The following is a 21,784-nucleotide window of genomic DNA, read 5'->3' as shown; positions in this document are numbered from 1 at the left end:
TGAAAAAACAAACAAAAAAATAACCAACAACAGGGAAACCTCTTAAATCTACCCATTATTTGCTTCTAAACAGAATGAAAAGAAAATATTCAGGGGGGAAGAAGATTTTCTTTTTTTCTCCATGGTGATTAATTTATTAGCAGAGGGCAGGGGAGATAGCTCAGTGGCACAGTGCCTGCCTGGCAAGCACGAAGTCCTGAGTTCAGTACCCGGTACCAAAAAAAATCATTAGCAGACATTCACTGCCACCATCCTCCAGCCCTGGTACATGCAAAGAAAATCTTGTGAAGGTACATAAAATACATCTTTTTCTCAGTTCTCTGCTGAGAAGTGAATTTCTCGGAGAAAGAAATAGCCATAGTTATAGTCCTGCCCTGCTTGTCTAGTGGAGAGATTGAAGAGCTAAGGCAACTGTGAAGAGAATTATCTGTGCCTTGACTAGATTCTGTTTCAGCATTTGACCCTTGAATTTTGAACTCCCTCCTGTCAGGAAGAGCAGTTACGGAAATAAAAGATTGAGTCAGATGTTAATGGAGGTTGATTGTAGTCCCACACCTAAGTGGCTAATCCAACAGAACTGATTTTATGGTTGTAAAGTACATACTTGATTTTAAGATGTGACCAGGGAGCAAAATGATATATATTATATATCCTCTTTAAACATGGATACTGTATAGATTCATTGATGACCTGAAAGGAAAATTGCTATGGTCAGATTTTCAGGACTCTGAGACAGCGTCTCACTGTGTAGTTCAGGTTTGCCTTGAACTCACTGAATAGCCCAGGCTGGCCTTGGAACTTGTGATTCTCCTGCCTCAGCCTCACAAGTGCTGGGATTACAGGCATTACCACCATGCCCAGCTCAAGAATATATCTTAATGACCCATGAACTTGGCTTTTTGTTGCAGTTCTCCCCAAAATTGTGCAGCTCCTATTTTCATCGAAAAAGCATACCTTGAAAATTAAGGATACCCAGCAGTGCTTTTAAAACGATAATTTTCTGAAAAGCAAGTGCTGAGTGAGAATGTGGAGTAGGAGATAAGGATGGTAATATTCAATTGGATTCTAAGGTATCAGAAGCTGTGCAGTGCCCAATAGGGTCATATATCCAGTTGGGATTAAGAATGAACTAAATTGTTTTTCAAAAGTAGGAATTTCCAATATTCAGGTAAGACGGAGATAATTCAACCTCCCAAGAAAATAGCACCCTAAGTCTTAACTGAAAGTGCAGTTTCTGAAGGAAGTTCATTGAGTTTCAGGGAACATCCTCATCCTTGTAAGTCCAATGGAAGAGATGAAGGTGAGCTATTTAAATGTAAGTCCATTCTGACCACTTACAAAGATCGGTTCTCCATTTCTAGTTGAATACTTATTATTTAGATTGGCTGCCTACCTCATGGGAAGTAAGTTCATATCCAGGTAATGACATGGGAGCCTAAAGGTGGAGTTGGCTTGCAGTTGAGTGAGAAGAGCAATGTACCTGAACGCAGGATAGTTGCCACTTGGATCCTCAGCTGCGCTTTACTTTCACAGAGCCTTAGATACTGTTGATTGCTCTTTATAGACTACTTGACCTCACCAGGTCCTCAGGAGTCAGATTTTTCATGTTTTAATTTTTTACACAAATTTTGCACAAATCATGTTACTAATTCATCCACTATGTGCTAAGCACTACTTAAGCACTAATTGTGCAAGGTTAAGCAACAGCAGTCATGCAATTTGTAGGAAGTTCTTCCCACAGCAGGAATCATGCAGCATGTTTGTAGTTGACAGCTACAGGAGTAATCAGTGCTGTGTGCTTCCCAAGGCATGTTTAAAGTACAAATGAATTATAAATACAAGTAGTTGAGGTGCTGGACAGAGCAGTGGTAAAACATGGAGAAACCATTGCCTCTAGACAAAAAATAGGTGATGTGGGAGGGAGGAGTCATGGTAATAAAATTTACCTTTTTTGAGAATGATTGTGGGAACAGAGTTAACAGGTTTTAAGAATCTTAAATCTAGAGAGAGGTGCAGACCAAAATCCGTCCCTTAAGCGTCATTCAAGTCAGTGTCATGTTCAACTCACACTTTCAAATAACAGGTGGGGTAAGTAACACAGCTTTCTGGTCACTGTTAAAACCCAAAACAAGCGAAAGGGAATTTTATTTGAAGCATGATTTTTCACCTTCTAGGAGAGAAGGAGCCAAGCCTCTTCCTTTTGAGTTGTATAGTGTTGTTTTCTTCATAATGGATAAAATTGGTGCTCTTGGTTTTCTCTTACAGTGTAGAATTGGCTTTTTTTTTTTCCTCTTTTATAAGTCAGAAGACTTGAACTGAAAAGGGCTTCAGCATTATCCTAGACCAGTGGTGGCGAACCTATGGCACACTTGCTGCAACAGGCTGTTATATCACTGCAAACTCTGAAAGGTTTGCCATTACTTCCCTGTACATTTTCATTTTAGTGACAAAATCCTAATTCTTTCTTTAGGATTTTTGGGATAGGAAAGTTTTAAGAGGATAAATAGTTGTATTTTGTCAGTGCTTAGTCTTGAATTTTCCTTCCCACTTGTCTTTAACCTAGATTATTGGCTTTGCAATTCAGTTTCTGTATGCCAAGATAACTATATTCACCTTTCAGTGAGAGAGATGTTAGATGTACTCCACTATGTAATGTAGTCTTAACCCTGTCCAAAAATATCCTCTGTCGTCCTAATACTTGGTGACTGTTGAAGGTTAGGTTTCTTTCATTTTCGTTAATTCAAGGAATGAATACTGTGTACTTTAAAGTAGCTTTCAGCCTTAACCTAAAAAGGGAACCTTATAAAGGTTCTTACCAACAAGAAGGACAGAGACGACCTGAAAAAGTGTAGAGATGAGCAGCTGTGAAGATGGGCTGTGACTAAAAAGTGGGTTCTCCTGAAGAGCAACTTAGTTTTTCCTCCTCCTCCCAAAAGAGGCGGGGTAGGGAGTGCGTCCTTGATTTTCATCTTAACTGGAGGATGTCTTGAGAAGATAAACCTGAGGTGTAGAAAATTTTGAATTAAGTAACTTATTTTTTAAAGTTTTGGGTTTCGCTAACCTGGTGAATTGCCATGAGTATAACATGAAGTTTGACGTTAGCCATTTCGTGGTTTTGTATGGAACTATGGCAGCTTTTGCCCCTGGCTTTTACACACAGCCCGTGTACTTCCTATGGAAAGTATCGCATGTAAATTTTTACCTGTCTTGGGTAAATTCTTTCAAGAAAGCCAGAGTTTCACGTTTTCAGATACCTAGAGTTTGGAAATGAAGTCAGCAATTCTTTTTCATGTTAGGTTTTCAGGCAGCAACCAACCATTTGGTGACTTCAGTAGTGGCCCCAGCTGAACCTGTATGTAATTACTTTGCACATGTTTTAAATTGAAATCCAGAGTCTCATATTTGAGGAAATAGGTTCTGGGTTGGGAAGAACATAATAGTTTATTCTCATAATAAATTACTGATTAAAGAGCAAAGAATTCAATTTCTAGAATCTGTGAAAGATGCAAAGTACATGACAAAACTCTAGAAATGAAAACCTATCCATAAGTGCATTGGCCTGTTTTTTTTTCAAAATTCCTCTTAATTCTGTAACTCACTTTTCACCAGCACCAAGAACAACAAGAGTGGAAGAAACGACCATATATTGGTCTTGTTCACCTTAAGATCTTTGTGCAGATAGGCCTTAGCACTTTGACAGATAAAACTCTGTCTTTTAGCTCCTCACTATCTTTATTCTGCTCACTTTTAGACTCTTCCTTTTATGGTTCGTATAGAAACTACCTTCTTCAGAGTTGAATGTACAGTGTTTCTGCACATGGACAAACTGTATCTTACTGACTCATGTTGAATAAAGGCATACTGTTTTACTCTAGCAGTTGTGCCTTTTCTTTTCTAAGGAACCAGACACCTGTGCATGGCTTGCCTTCCCATTGCCCCTGGCCCCTGTGCCTGATTGCACAACTGTCCTTGGGTCATGGCTGTGTTCATCTCTTTAGTACACACTCAAAGGGGGTTCAAGAACTCATTAGCAACCAAATGTGTATCTTTCAAAAGTAAGGAGCCAGGCATGATAGTGAATGCTTGTAATCCCAGTACTTGGGAGACTGAGGCAGGAGGATTACTGCAATTTGAGACCAGCCTGAATTACATAGTGAGACTGTTTCAAACAAAGAAAAAGAGGCTGGGCATGATAGCATGTGCCTATAATCCCAGCACTGAGGAGGCTGAGGGCAAGAGCATCACCAGGAGTTTGAGGCCAGCCTGAGCTACACAAGCCAGTTCAAGGCCAGTCTGGACTACATAGTGAGACCCTGTCAACAAACAAACAAAAACTATAATAAGGGCTGGGGATTTAGCTCAGCGGCACAGTGCCTGCCTGGCAAGCTCAAGGTCGTGAGTTTGGTTCCTGGTACCAGAAAAGAAAAAAAAAAAACTATAATAAAAGTATTGTGGTACTGGCGTAAGGACAGATACATCAAACCAATACAATAGAATAATCCAGAAATAAGCCTGCATGTGCGATCAAATGATTTTCAATGTGAGCACCAGCATCAGTCAGTGGGAAAAGGACAATGCTCAACAAAGGGGGTTGGGAAAACTTGATGTCCACATGCTAAAGAGTTTATAAAACTCTCCAAGGAATTTTGTAATTGGATCTGAAAATTATTTCTAGAATATGATGCAAAAAGTGGCTGCAAAAGGAAGGATTGTTATAAACTGGCCTTACATTTTTGTGTATCAAAGATATCAATAAGTAGAGTGAAAAGGCTAGCTATAGAAAGGTGGGAAATATTTGCAAATCACCTGATAAAAATGACTTCAAATGTACAAATTTAAAGGACAAGGGTGAAAGACTTGATACTTTTCCAAAAGTGATGGACATGGCAGAGACAGCAGTGTTATCAAAGATGCGGAGAGATGAACTCACATGCTGCTGGTGCGAAGGTAAAACAGAGCAGCTGCAGTAACAGTGCGGTTGGTCCTTGAAAAATTAAACATTTCCCATAAGGTCCAGCCATGGCCCTCTTGGGTATGTGCCCCAAGAAGTGAAAAGAGGAACTCAAAACATCTATACACCCGTGTTCATAATGTCATTCATAAGAGTGTTAGGGTGGAAGGAAGCCTAATGTTCACTGACAGATGAATGGGTAAAGTGCATATATGTGCAGTAGAATATGCAGCCTTAGGGAAGACAATTCTGACCTGCTACATGGATCAACCTTGAAGGCATACCAAGTAAGACACAAAAGGACAGTAAATGATCCCAATTATATAAAGTACCTAAGTAGTCAGATTGAAAGTGGAAGAGGGGTGCTGGGAAGGGGAAGGTGGGAGTTCCATCGGATGGAACAGAATTTCCCTTGGGAGTGATGAAAGCATCTGGACAGTGGTGATGGGTGCACTGAATGTACTTAATGCTGTCCCCCTAAAAATGATTAAATGGTAAATTTTATGTATATATTATTACAATTTTAAATAGAAAGAAACCCAAAGTAGATAAAACTTGTGTGACAGTTTCTCTGAGCATCTTGAGTGATTTCACGTAAAGAACTGGTGGAGTCAAAAGAACCCTGTCTCACTAGAAAGACTAGCAGTGCTCTCAGGAGCTGCTATGCCTCTTTAAGGAAGTGAACTCTTGGAGACAATGCTGCAGTGACTAGGGAGAGAGTTACAGACCCCAAGAACCTGAGGCTGAGAATGGAACCAGCGACACCATTGTAGTCTTTCCTAGGACCTAGGACAGCAGCCAGAGGACAGAATGTCAAATCAGACAGGAAGAGATCCCCAAGGTATCACAGGGATTGATGGCAGCAAGGAACAAGTGGCTTTTTAAAATAAGCAAAGTCAACCATTCTCCCACAATTCCATTGAAGAGTAAACTTATAGTGGACATCTAAAAGAGGGATCTGATTGTAATAAACTCAGAGCAGAATACAAGTTATAAAACTAATGAGGGCTTCTGGTTTTCACTACATGTTAATACAAAAATAGGAAAAGCAAGTTACATTAAGTATCCCATTTATATAAAGTTTACCATGTATATAAGTAATGCTTTTCCAGGTATCTCTATGTACATATGTGTCCACATCGATATCTCTGTATTATGAAAACATTCACGGGAATGATAAACCCCAAATTTTGGGTAGTACTTCTAGGATCCAGAAGGAAATCAACTAACTGTATTAATTGTTTCTTGAGGTAGATAGTGAATTGTATCATGTCTTCTTGTTATCTGAAATAGTTCTTAGAAACAAGTCATACCAAAAGGAATAAAATAATCTGCCTGTCTTCTTAAAAGGGAATGGTTTAAAAAATGTTACTTTTGCTTTACCTTAAATTTTGAAGTTGCCTCACCCTCTTGTGACTTCTTAACCTCCCCAACCAGGCCCCTTAATTTTTTGTTGGTTTTCTGTTTTTGGTACTGGAAATCAAACTCAGGACCTTGGGCTTACCAGACAGGCACTGGGCTATCTCCCTGGCCCTAGGCCCCTTAATTTTTAAAGAAAATGTACTGCCAAAGCTGTTGTCAGATTCACCATTTTCCTGCCTCAGCCCGAGAGTGCTAGGAGTCTACGTGAATGCCACCAAACCCAACTCTTACACTTGAGTAAATGATGCCACCACGGCCAGATGCTGAGCCAACACCATAGCTTCTTTTTGTATCTGTCTGTCCTACTGTCCTCTCTGTTACTAGCTCTATCTTCCCCTCCCTTACCCATATTTTCTCATCTTTCTACAACTACACTTTAGCCACATGCCACTTTCTGTTCTTGGGCTCACTGAAAAGCACAGCCAGGAGCAACATATACGGTCCATTGTCTAGGATGGTAACAAATGAAAATACACTGAGACCAGAAGGAAGTGATCCATTCCTCCACTAGATATTGAGAAGGGGGGGGGGCAGTGAACAGTGAAATAGTAAGAATCCAAGTGCCTTGCTACTTATGGACCACTAGCAGCCTGAGCTTTAGTTCTTGGGGTTTCCTAGCCATATTGGATACCAGTCCTTTCTAGTTCTTTCTGTTTTCAGTTCACAAATGATGGTATTCAGTAAACACTAACTGCATGCTATTGAAAACCCTAAACTTCTGCAGTAAAAGTACTTATATTATTTCAAAAGTACTATAGACAGGAGTGGTAAATTAGAGAATGAGAAGGTAGAGAATTCAGCATATTGAAATAGTAATAAAATCAATGGATAAATTATAACCATAAATAGGCTTTTATTTTTTAATAATGAAACATTGCTTAATAACACAAAGGAACCACATATGTGGCAAAAAAATATTAAAGCTAAGAGTAAAAGGCACATGGAAAGAAAGGCTTTTTAATCCAGTTTTTTAAAATCCAGTTTTCAATAAATTCATTTTACCTAGAAATAAGACTGACAGTTCATAAAGTTTACTGTGAAGTTTTTCATCACTAACCTCTTCTGGAAAACATGGTTGATTCTATCCATAGAGGAGCAATGTTAAAATATCAAAATATACTCAGTGTACCAAGATTCAAATTCCAGTAAATCACTGGTCTAGCTTCCATCTGCCATAAAATACAAAAAGTACAACTTGAATCAATAAAGCAATAAAACAATTCTCAGTTCTATTAAATGGGCATAAATATATGATCATACAAATGACAAAAGGTCCTTTGTGTATGATAGAGTATACACGTAAGGATAACGAAGTCCCCCAGTAGTACTACATAATACTTGGTATAACTAGGTAATTTGTCCTCTTAGAACTTCAGGTACTGCTAGAGCAATAGATGGCACAGACTCAAAAATATTTTACCCTAAGAGTACTCAGTCTAATTCCTTAGAGGGATTTCTAGTGCGTCGGAATACTTGATCCAGTTCTTATTTCATCTGTTATTTTCGGGATCCCCTTGGATGTTGACTGGTGTCCAGGGGAGGGTGCACTGTGTTCTTTGGAGCACCCTGTTGCTTTGGGCTCTGGTCCTGCCTGGATTGCAGTCGTCGCCTCCCCCTAATGATGGTTTCTTGGTACCACTGTCTCTGCTTCAGCTGCTGCTTCTGGTTTTCTAACCAAGTTTGAGTAGCTTCCAATTTCTGGGCTTCCTGAAGTAGTGGCTTTAATTTTCTCCTCAATTGCTGATTTTCTCTGTAGAAGCCACGGCAGAATTCAAAATGAGACTTCTGTGCTATGTACTCCAAGGCCTGGGCTTTCCCACCAAGCTCCCCCCTTTTTCTCTCCCGCAACAGCTCCCGCACCAGGTCCAGCTCTTTGATTTTTTGCTCCAGGAAGGCTCTTTGCTGGAGGAACTGGAAGTGTGCTTCCCGGTCCTTCACGTGCGTCTCGGCTGGGATCCTCTCTATCTGCTCCTGCAAGCTCTGTATTCTCCTGTCCTGTCTCTCCTTGATGGCGGCAATATTCTTCAGAGCCTGCAACCGCTGTTCCAATTTGTATTGGACTTTTTCCCCCCGCAAGAGCTGTACGTTCAGGTCTGAGGTTTCTTTTTCATATCTGGAGGCTAATTCTTGTTTCCTCTGCTCCAGCTCATGGTATTGTTGGAAATAATCTTTCCACAGCTCCTCACACTTCCTCTCCCGGTGCTTACTGCTTTCAGTCAGATAGTCCAGAATGGATTTGCTCTCAGCCTCCACGAGGAGCTTTTCCTTCTGCAGCTGCTTGTTCTCTTCCAGCAGCCAGTCCTGCCTCATCTGAGCTTCTTGGATTTGGTTGTTCAGCTTCCTCAGGGCCACCACAATCTTTCCTTTTAGCCTCTTCTCCCTCTTCGTTAGTTTCTCTGGCGGCAAGCATTGATCGAGAAGTATGAGATACGATGATGGAGAGAACCTTGTGCCGGTCTCAGCAAACCTGAAGGAAGAGCATAGGAGATATTCCCTTATCGGTTCTTAATCACAATGTAAGAAATAATTTTAAGAAGGCACAAGTGTCCTCTATTCATAGAAAATATCTTTTCAAGAACACATTATATTGCAGGCACTGTGCCAGACCAAGAAAAGAGCTAGGTGTAACGATGGGGAACGTGCTATTCCTACACAGTGCTAGCCCTACAACCGAGGTATGATCTCAGTTTTCCAAAGGAGAAAGCCGGCCCAGAGCCTTCAAGTGACTTGAGCACGACATAAACGGTTACAAGTGGCCGTCTGGGTGTGAAGCTCGGTGTTTATGACTCCCGGATTCTGCTGCAGCGGCTCCCGAGGGCCGCGGAAAGGCTGGGCGGCCGGGTGCAGGAAGACTCCCGGGCTCCTCGAGCACCTTCGCCGCGTTTCCCAGAGCCCCTCGGGGGAGTCGGGCGCGCCCTCAGGACTCACAGGCTCTCGGGATGGGGGCCCTCACTAGCCGAACTCTGTAGGTCACACACGGTGACGACCGTGGAGCACGCGCTGGTGGCAGGGGTCGGCCGCTCGCGGGCACAGCGCGCGGTCGCGGGGACTTCCCGCCCGGGCGCCACCCCGTGGTCCGCGCGCTTCCTCGGGGCGCAGGGGCTCCGGAGGCCGCACGCCGCCCCGCGGCTGCTCGGTGCAGCCCTCAGCTGTTTAATCGCCTCAGCTGGCGAAGAAGCCCTAGCGGCCGGCCTCCGAGCGGCTCCCCTCAACTCTCTCGGGAGGATGACAGCTCGCCTGCTCGGCGTCAGGGATCTGCCGGGTCGCCGCGCCGGGGATCCCATCTCGTCTCGCCCTCCAGACGACCACGGCTTTGTCCCTCGCAGGTCCTAGCCTCCGACGGTCAGTGCCCTCTTACTGGCTATCCGCCGGTGCCCCACTTCGAGGCCAGGCTCACCAGTCAGCCCGGGGCGCGTTCAGACTCACAGAGGTCGCCCTCTGACCGCGCTCCGCGTCCTCGCCCCCGGGTTGCTAGGATTCCAGCCGCCGTCTCCGGGCCGACGGAGGCGAGGCTCTCTAGCCGGCGGGCTCTCTATGACCGGCGGGGCCAAGATGGCGGCGCCAGCCACGCCCGTGGAATCTCTCGCTTAAGCGGATGCTGGGCCCTGCGAGGTTGCTGGTGTGGGGAATAACGCGAGCCAAGTAAGCCTCGTCTTTTTCAGGGGACGCGGTGGGGGTTAAGATGATAAGAAGTGCAGCGGGGGAAGGAAAAAAGGGAAAAGTAAAAAAAAAAAAAATGAGAAAAGAAGGAAACAAAGCTTTGTAAATGGGGAGGGAAGGAGGGATTGAAAGGAGGGTAGATGAATGGGGAAAAAGACCCAAGTTATGTCCTGTATAAGTACACATGCTCTATGATGAATGTGATCGTTATGTATATCAGAAATGTACCAAGAAAATCTAATTTAAAAAAAAACATGATACAGTACAGTAGGTTGGCCGTCGCGGGCGTAAGGCTAAGGAGAAAGCGAGGCAGTGTTCCTAGGTTCGCAGGGTCCAGGCCTGTGCTTTAGTGGGACTTACCAACTCCAGTTCTTTCCTCTGTAAGACCTCGGAGCCTCGCCTGCGCCAGTGGAGGTCGTCTGCTGCGCCCACCTAGCATGCGCTTGGTACAGTTTACCCCAGGCTACTGAAATTGTCTCTCTAATTTAAAAGCCCCTGCGTGGAAGCCGGGCTAATGAGTACTTGTAGACATCAAGACAACACTAACACATAGGTTTTGGCGAACAGTTGCCAAAGAATTATTGCTTGGGTGTCTACCCTGTAAGTCTTGGGCAAATGAAGTTTTAGTGGAATGTTTAGAAATCTTTTAGTGGAGACAGAGTCTTTATTCGAACATTGAAAGTGGATAGGTGTCGGGTCTAGAGTAGCAGAGGCTGTTCCAGGAGTGAAGAAAACAGCATTTGAAGTACCTGAAAGTTGAGCGTTGCGGGTGGAAGGCTATAGTGCTGAAGTCTTCAGGCACCGTTGATATAAAGGAAATCACTGTGGTCCCCTTCTCATCCCTTCTTGTCTCCCTCCAGCCTTCTCCTCCTGTATCTGCAGAGTCTCACTGGCCACCTACATGGCCAAGGCTCTCCACCTCGTATCATCAGCCTGGACCCCGCTGTACATGGAGTCCCCTTTCCTGCTGGTATTGGTGAGCAGACCATGCCAGACTTGTGTGAGATGCTCAGAGTGCATGGGAATCCTGCAGCCTGCCAGTCTTCCGTGCCTGTGGTTTCTTTTAACTATCTCCTTTGACTTGCTTTGAATTTGCTGGAGTCTCTATTCAGGCTTCTTCCACATCCCCATTTTCTGTGTCTTTATTTCTTCCCTTTGGCTACACTTCTTTGTGTTCTTCTCATTCACCTTTACCTCTCCCCTCTTTCCGACCCTAGTGTTTCAGATGTTGTCATTTTTGGCAAATGAAGTGACCCAAAGTCACAGTCCAGAAACATCTAGGGCATAAACCCATCAACCAAATGTGATTCATAAACCTTTCTAATTTTGTTTTCCCCCCCCACCTCAATATTTAGTAAAAGAATGATGGTAATTATGCTGTGGTACACTTGTTGATCTATAAACCTTACTTTTGTTCCAGAAGTTACATGAGAAATGTGTGTACCTATGAAGCAGAACTTGGAAGAAGAATCAGATTTTGTTAAGCAGTTTCTCCAGTTTCACAGTTATGCTTCAAGATTACCCTTTCCCCACAACTTCTGACCCCTGTTACAGATAAGGAAAATAACAAAATTGGTACAGAGTCCTGTGATGTCCAGGTTCCTCAGAAATCTGCTTTCCTTCAAAGCTAACCTCTGCTGTAGTACTGATTAAGTAGACAATTATATTCCTGTAGATGGAGACCTGTGACATCTTAGAAACTGTTTTCTCTCAAGAAATACAGCTAAGGTAGACAACTGTGTTTCTGTGAATAAGATCTTATGACACCCTTGACTGCCCTGTAACTGTTTACTTTCAAGGCTGATCTGAGAACTGTCACTGAGTAAATAACTGTCTTTGTCTCTTTTTGTGCTAGCCTCCTTGCCCAAATTTATAAAATCTGGAGCCTTTCCTTTGTCTGATGCTCAGCCATTTTGAACTATTACTTTTTTTTTTTTTCCGGTACAGGGAATTGAACTCATGACCTTGCACTTGCCAGGCAGGCACTGTGCCGCTGAGCTAAATCCCCAGCTGCTCAGCCATTTTGAACACACAAAAGTGCCAGCTGAGCCAGTGTGCACCTAAAATCCTAGAATAAAATCCTCCTGTTTCCCTGTTGGTCTCTCTGACCTCTTGAATTCTGCAGTACCTGTGCCAGTGTGCATGGTGTGAGGAGAGGTTCCCAGTTGCATCTGACTTGAAGAGGAGCTTGTGATTCTAGAAATGATGGTAAATGAGTGTGAATCTTGATTCCTCATAGGATCCAGGCTTCCCGATGGCAGTGGTGGCAGCCTGGCTTTGAACTGCCTGAGACCTAGCCAAGTCTTAGAGTAGGGAAGGATCAGAGGAGGAATAATGAGCTGGTCTTGTGGACTCATATAAGTGATGCTGGATCTGGCATCGCTTGACGTAGATACTGGAGACCAGAGCAGGCTGAGCACTGCAGGCAAACCTACTTTCAAGTGACAAAGTTTTATTGGGATCACAGCCCTTCCCAGAATTGGCCCTTCTGGCTGAAGGGAGTTGGCATGGTAGATTGAGGGACCAAACTACCCTCAAAGCAAAGAGTGCAGGAGGTTTTTCTTGATTTGGGTGTGGGATGAGCTAAAGCATGCTAATATTGGCCAGGGGCATGATTCCCAAAAACGTTTCTTATGACAGACCTGGAACACCAGGTAGCCACGATCATCTTTGGCCTGGGGTCTGTTGAATTTGTAGCTGATGCCATCATCCTGTGCCAGACACCCTGGGCTTGTTGTTCTGAGCCCCATGCTAGGGATAAAGGACTTTGTGGAGGACCACCTGGATGACTCTCCTTGAAAGCAGAGCAGTTACCTCCATTTTGGCTAAACATGGCCCTATTTCCATGTATTGATTTGTACAGAGCTGGCTAGGACTTTTCCTTACCTCTTCAATTAGCTCTAAGCAATGCAAATTGGTCCCCACCCTCTGAGCCAGGCAGGATGGAGAGCCTTGCTCCATGCTGTGAGCAGCCTCGAGATAAGAGGCTAAGGCTTCCCAGGGCACAAAAGATTATACATCAGTGCTGAAGCACCAACCCCAAAACATTAGATACTACCTCAGTGGTATAATACAGATTACTCTTTCTGCATATCCTCTCTGTGTATTGCAGAGGTGCTTTCAGGCCTCCTCCCTAGCCCAGCTCAGAGCATTCCTGTACTTCCCGCCACTCTCACAGTCACTCATCTTCAAGCCACTCCTTTCTTCACAAATTAATAAAACCCAGGTTCTGGTTAGCCATTATCCTAGCTGGACTTAGGACCCCTTAGCTCCCCATAACTACAAATATGCCTTAGTGTCTTTATTCTCACCATGGGTTGTGCTGGAAGTGGTAGATTGGAATTAACTTATTAGAATTCCTGTAACTTTTCCATAGGATTGCAAATATAAACTTCCTGGACCATGACAAGGATTGAGAAAGCCTCTCTATAGGATTTAAACTGCCTGTGAGGGCAAAGCAAGGACAAAAACACATCTCAGCTCCAGTAGGCAGTGGGCCATATTAACCCTGTTTTATATTCTAGGACAAAACATTTTAAAGTGAAACATGTCATCATACAGAGCTGACTAGAATCTAACCAAAGGATTAATACAGCAGAGGGGATAGACAGATGCCAGATTTCTTATCCCAGTCCAGTTGCTCATCTGGGTGTTTGGGCCCATCATCAGTGTTTTAACAAAAGCAACCTTCAAGTTTTTGACACAGTAAGTCAGCAGCTGTTGTCATAATACTAGAGTCACAGGATGGCTCTGTTAAAAGAAAACAAAGGTGTAGAAACAACATGCCCTGCCACAAACAGGTTATTGGCCCCAGGGGTTTATTTTGTCATCCCAACCTTTTGTCCCACGGTGATGGTCCCTACCTGTCTCATAAGGAATTAGAGGAGCAGCCAGTGGCAACCCAACCCAAAACCTAAAGCCCATTTGTTTTAGAGCACAGTGCTCCTACAAGGCATGTGGATTCCAGTGTAGTTCTGGGAAGGTGAGTGGATGATGGGGGCACCAGCTTCATCTGTGGATTAATCCACCAATGAGCTCATAGCTGAATGTACTGTTAGAAACCAGGGCCTGTTTGGAGAAAGCAGGTCAGTGCCAGTGTACCTTGGAATGGTATATTCTTATCTCCAACCCTTCTCTCTGGCTCCTTTCCTCTTCTCCCTGGCTGCCATAGAGTGAGAAGATTTTCTCCACTACACCTTTTGCTGTGATGTTTCTGCCTTGGAGCCAACCAACCATGGACTACCAACTCATGGCTACTTCTAAAGCCATGAGTCCAAATCAACCTTTTGTCCTCTAAGCTGCATATGTCATGCATTTTTTTAATTTTAAAGAGAATTTTTTTAAAAAGTAACAAAAGAACAACATAGACAAAAACAAAACAAAGCAAAAAAATAAAAATGATTCAAGGTTTCACAACAGAATGATAGGAATTAACAGTGGTTGTTATATTACATATTGTTACCTTCAACAAAGTTGCTGATTCCAGATGTAAGAATGCAAGAGTGATCAAACCATTAAAAAGAATAAAAAACCATAATAATAAAAACATTAGAAACTATATAGAGCTTCACTAAACAAGATGGTAGGAATTCACCAATGGTTGTTATATTGCATATTGTTGTCTTCAAATTAGTTGTTCAGATTCAATGCAATTCCAATTAAAATACCATTAGTATACCTCACAGATCTAGGGAAAACATTCCTAAAATTCATCTGGAACCAGAAGAGGCCTAGAATAGCAAGATCAATTCTGGGCAACAAAGGAAAGACAGGAGGCATCACAATCCCTGACTTGAAATTATACTACAAAGCTACTATGATAAAATCTGCATGGTACTGACCAAAACAGACTTGAGGGTCAATGGAACAGATTAGAAGATGCAGACACAACTACAAACACACTCAGCTACCTTATCTTTGACAAAAGGGCCAAATGTGTTCACTAGAAGAAAGATGGCCTCTTTAATAAATGGTGCTGGAAAAACTGGCTTTCCATATGCCAGAGACTAAAACTAGACCCATGTCTTTTTGTTTTTTGAGACAGAATCTCACAGTGTAGCCTAGGCTGACCTCGAACTCACATCAACCCTCCTGCCTCAGCCTCCTGAGTGCCGGGATTACAGGTGTGCATTACCACTCCAGGCATGTCAGGCAGTCTGTTCCACTGATGAAAACAGACTAACACAGGAATCCTAAACAAGGAAGGAAAGAGGCAGACATCCATTTACAGTACCTGGCTCAAAAATGATGAGCACTGTAGTAGGCGACAGGAACATCTGTAGAAGGAGTGTTTCTAGAGCACTGGGAAATAGAACAAAAGAGTATAGATTTGGCCTCTAAGTTAAAAACCAAACTTTAGTCTCTAAAGCACAGGTCTTACAGCAGGGAAAGACCTAGCCAGACTGGAAGCAGCAGCTGCCAGCAGCAAGGAATAGCTCTGCCACAAAAGAGGACACAGCAAGGAAAAGGAAACATTGCACCAGGCAAAAGAGAAGGACAGCTCAGGTGGCTAAAGAAAAGAATCCTGTCTCAAAAAGACAAAATAAACACACACACACACAGAATATATAGAACCCTAATTGATTGATAATTAAGAAAACTCAGAAACATGACAACAAAGCCACACTTAATTGTACAAGATGTATATGCAGAGATTAGGGACTTTTGGTGCCACAAGCCCAAAACCTCCTGGAATGCATGGTTAGAGATTAAAAGATGGCACGGGGAAGAGCCCACGAAGCATTACCAGATAGGCAGGAGGTACAGGTGAAGAGGTTTTCTCTCCAGCTCTAGATAAACCTCCACCTCTGCTGTCAAAGAGGTAACAAGCTGTGAACACTGCAAGAGCTGCACATGCCAATTTAGGATTTCAGTAAAAGTGGCTGGAAAGAAAACCTCCTCCGTACCTCCTGACCCCTGATGATGCTTTTCAGGCTCTTTCCCTGCAGGGGTGGCTTCTGGAGAGCTGTGATCAGAGCGGCCCCATTGGGTTTCTAAGTTTTCTTCCCCCTTTGATATAAATAGTCTTATTTTGCAGGTGAAACATAACCTCCATGTGCCAAATTGTATCTTTCCAATTGTTTTCTTGTTGTTGTTTGTTTGTTTTTCCGGTACTGGGAATCAAACTCATGACCTTGCGCTTGCCAGGCAGGCGCTATGCCGCTGAGCTAAATCCCCAGCCCCAATAACTGCCCCCCCCCCCCAGATCAAACTCACGACCTTGCGCTTGCTGGTCAGGCGCTGTGCCGCTGAGCTAAACCTCCAGCTAGCTAAACCTTCAGCTTCCAATTCTGAAAGGCTGTTGCCAGCATTTAATCCTCACTGCTCCTTAAAATAGCTCTAACATGAGTGCTTTCATGAAGACCCCTTGAGAACAAGGCACATTGGAACCCAAACAAGATACAGCCAGGATACTTACGGGCTTTTCAATCCCTACTACTAAGGCTCGAACCCAGGGCCTCATGCATGCTAGCTCAACTATCTATCAGTGGCAACATCCCAAGCCCTCTTTTTATTTCATTCATTCATTCATTATTTTGAGACAAGATCTTGCTGAATCACCAGACTGGCTTCCAACTTTTGATCCTTCTCCCTCAACCTCCTAAGGAGCTGGAATTACAGTTGTGCCTCCCACCCCATGTCCAGCCAGAATGGGCTGTATTGAAACCAGTGAAGAAAAAGATGTGTCCACTCTACATTTTCATTGGCGTTGATGTGATTGTGAAACTTTTTGGTGGATGACAGTGAGGAGAAATGAAGTTATGTTAATTTGGCAATGACAAAAGAAATAAATGACTCTCAGTATGATGTTTCCAGTTTGTTCTGTTTTTCACTTCAATCTGCTGCATAATGCCTTGGGGACACTGCATAGGGCTAAGGAGGTGGAGCTGGGGATGAATTTGAGGTAAGTTCTGAATGGCTGGGTTGCTGAGTGTGGTGGCACATGCCTGTAATCTCAGCACTCAGGAGGCTGTGGCAGGAGGATTGGTGCAAGTTCGAGACCCACCTGGGCTACAAAGTGATTTCAAGGCCAGCCTGAACTGCATAGTAAGACCCTGTCTCAAAAAGACACACACTCAAAAAAATCTAACTGAATGGCTGGGTATGGAGGTACAGGTCCTGCCCAGGCAACTTAACAACTTGGTGAGACCCTATTTTAAAATAAAGAAAAAAGAGTTGGGCATATGGCTTAGTGTGAAGGCTCTGATTCAATCCCCAGTACTGCAACTAATCAACCAATAAATAAATAAGCTAGGTGCTGTAATCCCAGCAGTCTGGGAGGCTAAGGCAGAAGGATCCCAAGCTCCAGCTCAGCACTGGCACCTTACCAAGACCCAGTCTCAATATATAAAAAGGCCTAATGATGTCACACAGTGTGAAGCCTTTAACTTCAACTCCAGTACTGGAAAAAAAAAAAGATAGAAAAAGAAAAAAAAAAAAAAAAGTCCCAAATGCAGTTATTTCTGTAGTTTTTAGCTCCTGAAATACCATTAGAATGAAAAATTTGAGGTTATAGTGAATTGGTACAGGAAACCTGTCCTGTCTCATGCAGGCCCAGGGCTGACCTGCTGGACATGATTCCCCTTCAGGCAGAGCTATTCATCAAGGGGGAATCCAAGGCTCCTCCGGGAAAGAAGGCACTGCAATTGGACTAAATATAGCCCAGGAGAAGCTGCATCTCATTTGGACTAATTATCCTGTCACCCACGAGAAGAACAAAGAGTGAGGAATTTTCAAGCCTCATCATTTCCATTCCTTTGGATAGATAGCTGGTTGGGCTTTTATGTAGTTGGTCTGACCCCAGACAAGAGCACAGGTCACCATACAGCCCTCCGGCTGGCTGAGAAATCCGTGAGGATGCTGCTTCTGTCCAGGCTCCAGCAGGAATCCCCCAAGCACTGAGGGAGACTGGTCTGGTGAGGTCCTCGTCCCTGACAGTGGACGAGTGAGAGACAGAGACAGGAAAGGCTGACAGCCAGCAGCCCAGCAGCCAGCCAGTTGCGCTGATGTGCTGAGACCCCACTACATGAAGCTCTCAGGTTCTTCCACTCAGGCACTCACCGAATGACACTGTGTGCAAGGAACTATTGTGCTGCAAAGTGCGCAAAGAAACTCACAGCACCTGCCTGGCAAGCGCAAGGTTGTGAGTTCGATTTCCGGTACTGGAAAAAAAAGAACAACAAAAAAAAGAAACTCGCTGTCCCTAGGAGTTGGACCTAAAACCAAAGTTGGAGAAACTCAAAAGAAGGAAAAGGGAAGCCACTACAGACTGGGGTTAAGCAGAGTCTCATTATTGAGGCCAATATAGCAGGGCCAAACATTAGCAGGGAAACACTGTCTCAGAAAGCTTTTAAGTTTCTGTGTAGGTTACCAAGGTGCTGCAGGAACACTTGGCATCAGCCAGTGACAAACTTGTAAAAAAGAATGTTATTTAATGGTACCCAACAAAATTCTGTTAACCACAACTGCCACAAGTGATTAATTTGTTATCTTCTTTTTTCTTTCTTTTTTTAAGAACAATTTTTTTTATTTTGAGACAGGGTCTCACTAAGTTGCCCAGGTAGGACACAAATTTTCCATCCTTCTGCCTCAGCCTCCCAAGTGCTGGGATTACAGGCATGCACTACCATGCCCAGATTGTGGCACATTTTTAAAATCTGGTCTCATTTCTAGTAAAAAGGATGTAGGCATGAAATACAGAGTACAAAGGAGTCCCATCATAGTTTGAATTGTTATCCAACCAAAGAGTAAAGACTTGATTCATGTACCTTTGTCTGGTACTAACTTGTAGATACCCAAGTCGCATTAACAACATCAATACATATTTCCTTTTCCTATAAGGTGAACTGACTGGCCAAATCATTCTGGACTACACATCCTCACTTCCCATCTAAAGGAATGCTGCTCAAGGCAGGATCCTGCTTCAGATGCCAGCTGTGAGATAGATAAGCCACCTCTACCCAGAGCCAGAAAGACGGGAAGTAGCCTGAAACCCAGTGTAGTGCTTCTAGAAAAGCCAAAGTACTGCTGGCTATTTGCATTTTCCCTCTTTCTGTGCTGGTTAGCTTGCTGTTCCTTTGGGGAGTCTCTGTCTCTCTCTGTCTCTGTCTCTCTCTGTCTGCCTCTCACTGTTTCCCCCACACACCTGGCTTTATTTTATCTCATGCTTTCTCATCTTCTGCACTGTCTAAAACTGGATTGCTTTGCTGGACTCATGTGAGAAAAGTTGCAGTCAAAACCAGCCACTCTGAAACCCTGGGCTGCCCTAAACACCAAATTGGATTAATTATCCCGAAGTAGGCTTTGAGAACACTTTAAAAAGAAAGAAAGAAAACCACATGAGCTGAAAATTGACCTTGAGATGATTTGGCTCATTTGCATATCTGAGCACAATTTTCAAAAGGTAGGAAAGAAAGGTGTTTTTCTGGAGCTTTTTATTTGGATAACTTGCTTGAATAGGAGAATCAAACATAGCCCTCACCATGTGAGTGGAGTTCCAGTGCTGAGTTCTCAGAGGCACAGACTCTCGGGTTGATTCTCTTGGCTCCAAAGGAATCTGTTTGGCAGCCCCAGTGTTAGAAAAGCCCCATCTACAGTTCCTCCTTGGGTATGGAAGGTGCCAGGAAACAAGAATAGAGAGGGCTCATTTCCAGGCTAAAATGTGTTTGTCCCCTGTAACAGCCTGAAGTAAATGGACCTGGACTAAGCAGATGCTTTCCAGCTATTGAAGTTTGGGGTCAGCTATGTCCCTGTCCTGGGCTGTTCTCTGCTTTACAGGAGCAGCAGCAGCAGCAGCAGCAGCACTGTTCTTCACTCACTAGAGGCCGGTATTGTGCACACGCACACAAGTTGTGGCAATAAAAATGCCTTCACATATTGCCAAACATAACCTGGGGAGTATCAACCCATAAGGAAAATGAGTCCTTTAGAGAAGGGACTGGAATAAATATTATGCTCTAAGATATACATATAAGATCTTAATCTTACCAGGCGTGGTGGCACATGCCTGTAATCCCAGCATTTGGGAGGCTGAGGCAGGAGGATCGTTGTGAGTTCAAGACCAGCCTGGACTACAAAGTGAGCTCAAGGCAGCCTGAACTGCATAGCGAGACCCTGCCTCAAAAAAATAAAAAAAAAAAAAGATCTTAATCTTAATTGTGTTAACATATGTAGGGAAAGATGATGTTTTAGGAAAAACATGTAAGCCAGTCAAGGTAGTGGATGCCTGCAATCCCAGCAGTCTCAAGGCTGAAACAGGAGGATCCCAAGCTCAAACCCAGCTTAGGTAATGTAGCAATTTAGTGAGATCCTATCTCAAAACAAAAAATAAAAGAGGGCTTGGCATGTAGCTCAGTGCAAGGTCCTGGGGTCAATTGCTGGTGCATGGTGGCAAGGTGGGTAGCTTTGGTGATAGCTTTACTTTCCCAGCATCCAGATACTGCACAAAGGTGTTACTTCCTCTAAACTAGAAGCTTCAAAAGGGCAGGAATAATGTGTATCTTATTTACTGTGCAGTCATAAGACCCGATGTAATGCCTGGAACATACTAGATGCTTTAAAAAATTGTGGAATTGTTACCACTTAATTAATAAATATATGCCAAATATTATGACATCCATACAAAGCACTAGTAGGACAGGCACTAAAGTAAAACTCCTTCATGAAGTAAATTCAGATATCATATCATTGTTTTTTCCAAGTTTTGTGGGAATGAACTAACATTCATCACGGCTCATTTCCCCCTGGGAAAGTAGGGAGGTGGAGAGTGAATCCCTGTGTCACAAGGATTCTCAGCCACATTTCCCTGGGTTCCAGATAACAGAGAGGTTCCTAGAATCACTGTCACTGTCATGGGGACCTTAGCCAGCTGCAGGGCCCATATTTGTTCCCATACATATTTAAACAAAGCCCAGATGGCACCCAACTGCACCGGAGACTGAAAGGGATTTAACTCACACATCCAGAACCCCCAAAATCCAAATCATTTCATTAATTTCTCGGGAATGTGCCCTTACAGTTTACCAGATTGACCTTTTGGGTGGGGTTTACTATCTTATCTCTGTGGTACAAATGGGGAAACTGAGGCCCTACCAAGTTCAGCCACAGAACTGCTGTGTGCTGTGTGATAAGGTTGGGCCAGGCTTGCTCTTTCCCATGCACATCTTCCCGAGCAGCACTGCTGGTGGCCGTCCCTGCAGCCCTGGTGGCCATGAGTGGGGGAATCACCTTCTGCACTGTGTAGGCTGGAGAGGGGCAGAGGGGAAGGGCAGATACAGAACCTCAGCTCCACGCTGTGCCAAGCAGGGGCGTAGCAGAAGTGCCACGGTGACCCGCAGGTGGGACAGGACCAGCCTGGGAGCAGCAGGCAGAGGCAAAGCAGGCAGCACCCATCATGGGGCTGAATAAGACAAGGCCCGAGAGGGATGTGGCATATCTCACTGCTTTTGCTGCAGATAGGGCTACGAAGGAGACTGCTATCTCCTCTGTAGAGGCTTGCAATCAGGTAGTCAGCTGGGGCGCAGTGTCAGGGAGCATGGGAGGTAAGCCACGTACACAGACAGCTGCTGTTCTCCACACAATTTCTATTTTGTGAGATGCTTTCATTCTTTAAAAGATGGTACACTTTGAATCCAGGTGGAGTGGCACATTCTTGCAGTTCCAGCTAATGAGGAGGCTGAGGCAGGAATCACTTGGGCCCAGGAGTTTGAGACCAGTTTGGGCAAAATGACCAGACCGCCATCTCAAACAAAA

The 21,784-nt window shown here is 43.9% G+C and overlaps 2 protein-coding genes and 1 long non-coding RNA gene across 4 annotated transcripts in view; 2 read left to right on the top strand and 1 right to left on the bottom strand.

The window, feature by feature from the left end:
- Positions 1-7,202: 7,202 nt before the first annotated feature.
- Ccdc121 (coiled-coil domain containing 121) lies at positions 7,203-9,676 on the bottom strand. The gene is made up of 2 exons (XM_005400410.2): positions 9,302-9,676; positions 7,203-8,840 (listed from the first exon to the last, which is right to left on the bottom strand). Exons 1-2 carry the CDS (start codon positions 9,655-9,657, stop codon positions 7,871-7,873), a joined length of 1,326 nt encoding a protein of 441 aa, XP_005400467.1. The 5' UTR covers positions 9,658-9,676; the 3' UTR covers positions 7,203-7,870.
- Positions 9,677-9,696: 20 nt separating this feature from the next.
- The window catches only part of Dtnb (dystrobrevin, beta), a 368,991-nt gene continuing 356,903 nt past the window's right edge, over positions 9,697-21,784 (top strand). The window contains exon 1 of one of the 2 annotated variants that reach the window (XM_013522589.1): positions 9,697-9,715. Coding sequence is in view for 1 of the 2 variants with exons in the window: in XM_013522585.1 (XP_013378039.1) it covers positions 9,969-10,015 (47 nt within the window). In the remaining variant the exon portion in view is untranslated. Of the gene's footprint in view, positions 9,716-9,865; positions 10,016-21,784 lie in introns of those variants that run through there. The other variant, XM_013522585.1, reaches the window with a different exon arrangement.
- LOC106150249 lies at positions 10,925-12,128 on the top strand. Its single transcript, XR_001236964.1, has 2 exons — positions 10,925-11,009; positions 11,454-12,128. It is a non-coding gene; the product is annotated as an uncharacterized LOC106150249 (long non-coding RNA).

The sequence above is a fragment of the Chinchilla lanigera genome, unplaced genomic scaffold (genome assembly GCF_000276665.1).
Source record: "Chinchilla lanigera isolate Chin_1 unplaced genomic scaffold, ChiLan1.0 scaffold00068, whole genome shotgun sequence".
NCBI lineage: Eukaryota > Metazoa > Chordata > Mammalia > Rodentia > Chinchillidae > Chinchilla > Chinchilla lanigera.
This window is presented reverse-complemented; position numbering and strand designations above follow the sequence as displayed.

What these genes read in the sequence shown, in the direction of transcription:
- Ccdc121 (XM_005400410.2), bottom strand. Translation starts at nt 9,657, where the DNA reads ATGGGATCCCCGGCGCGGCGACCCGGCAGATCCCTGACGCCGAGCAGG. An exon ending in GGCCCCCATCCCGAGAGCCT is followed by an intron (nt 8,841 to 9,301) that starts GTGAGTCCTGAG and finishes CTCTTCCTTCAG; the next exon opens with GTTTGCTGAGACCGGCACAA.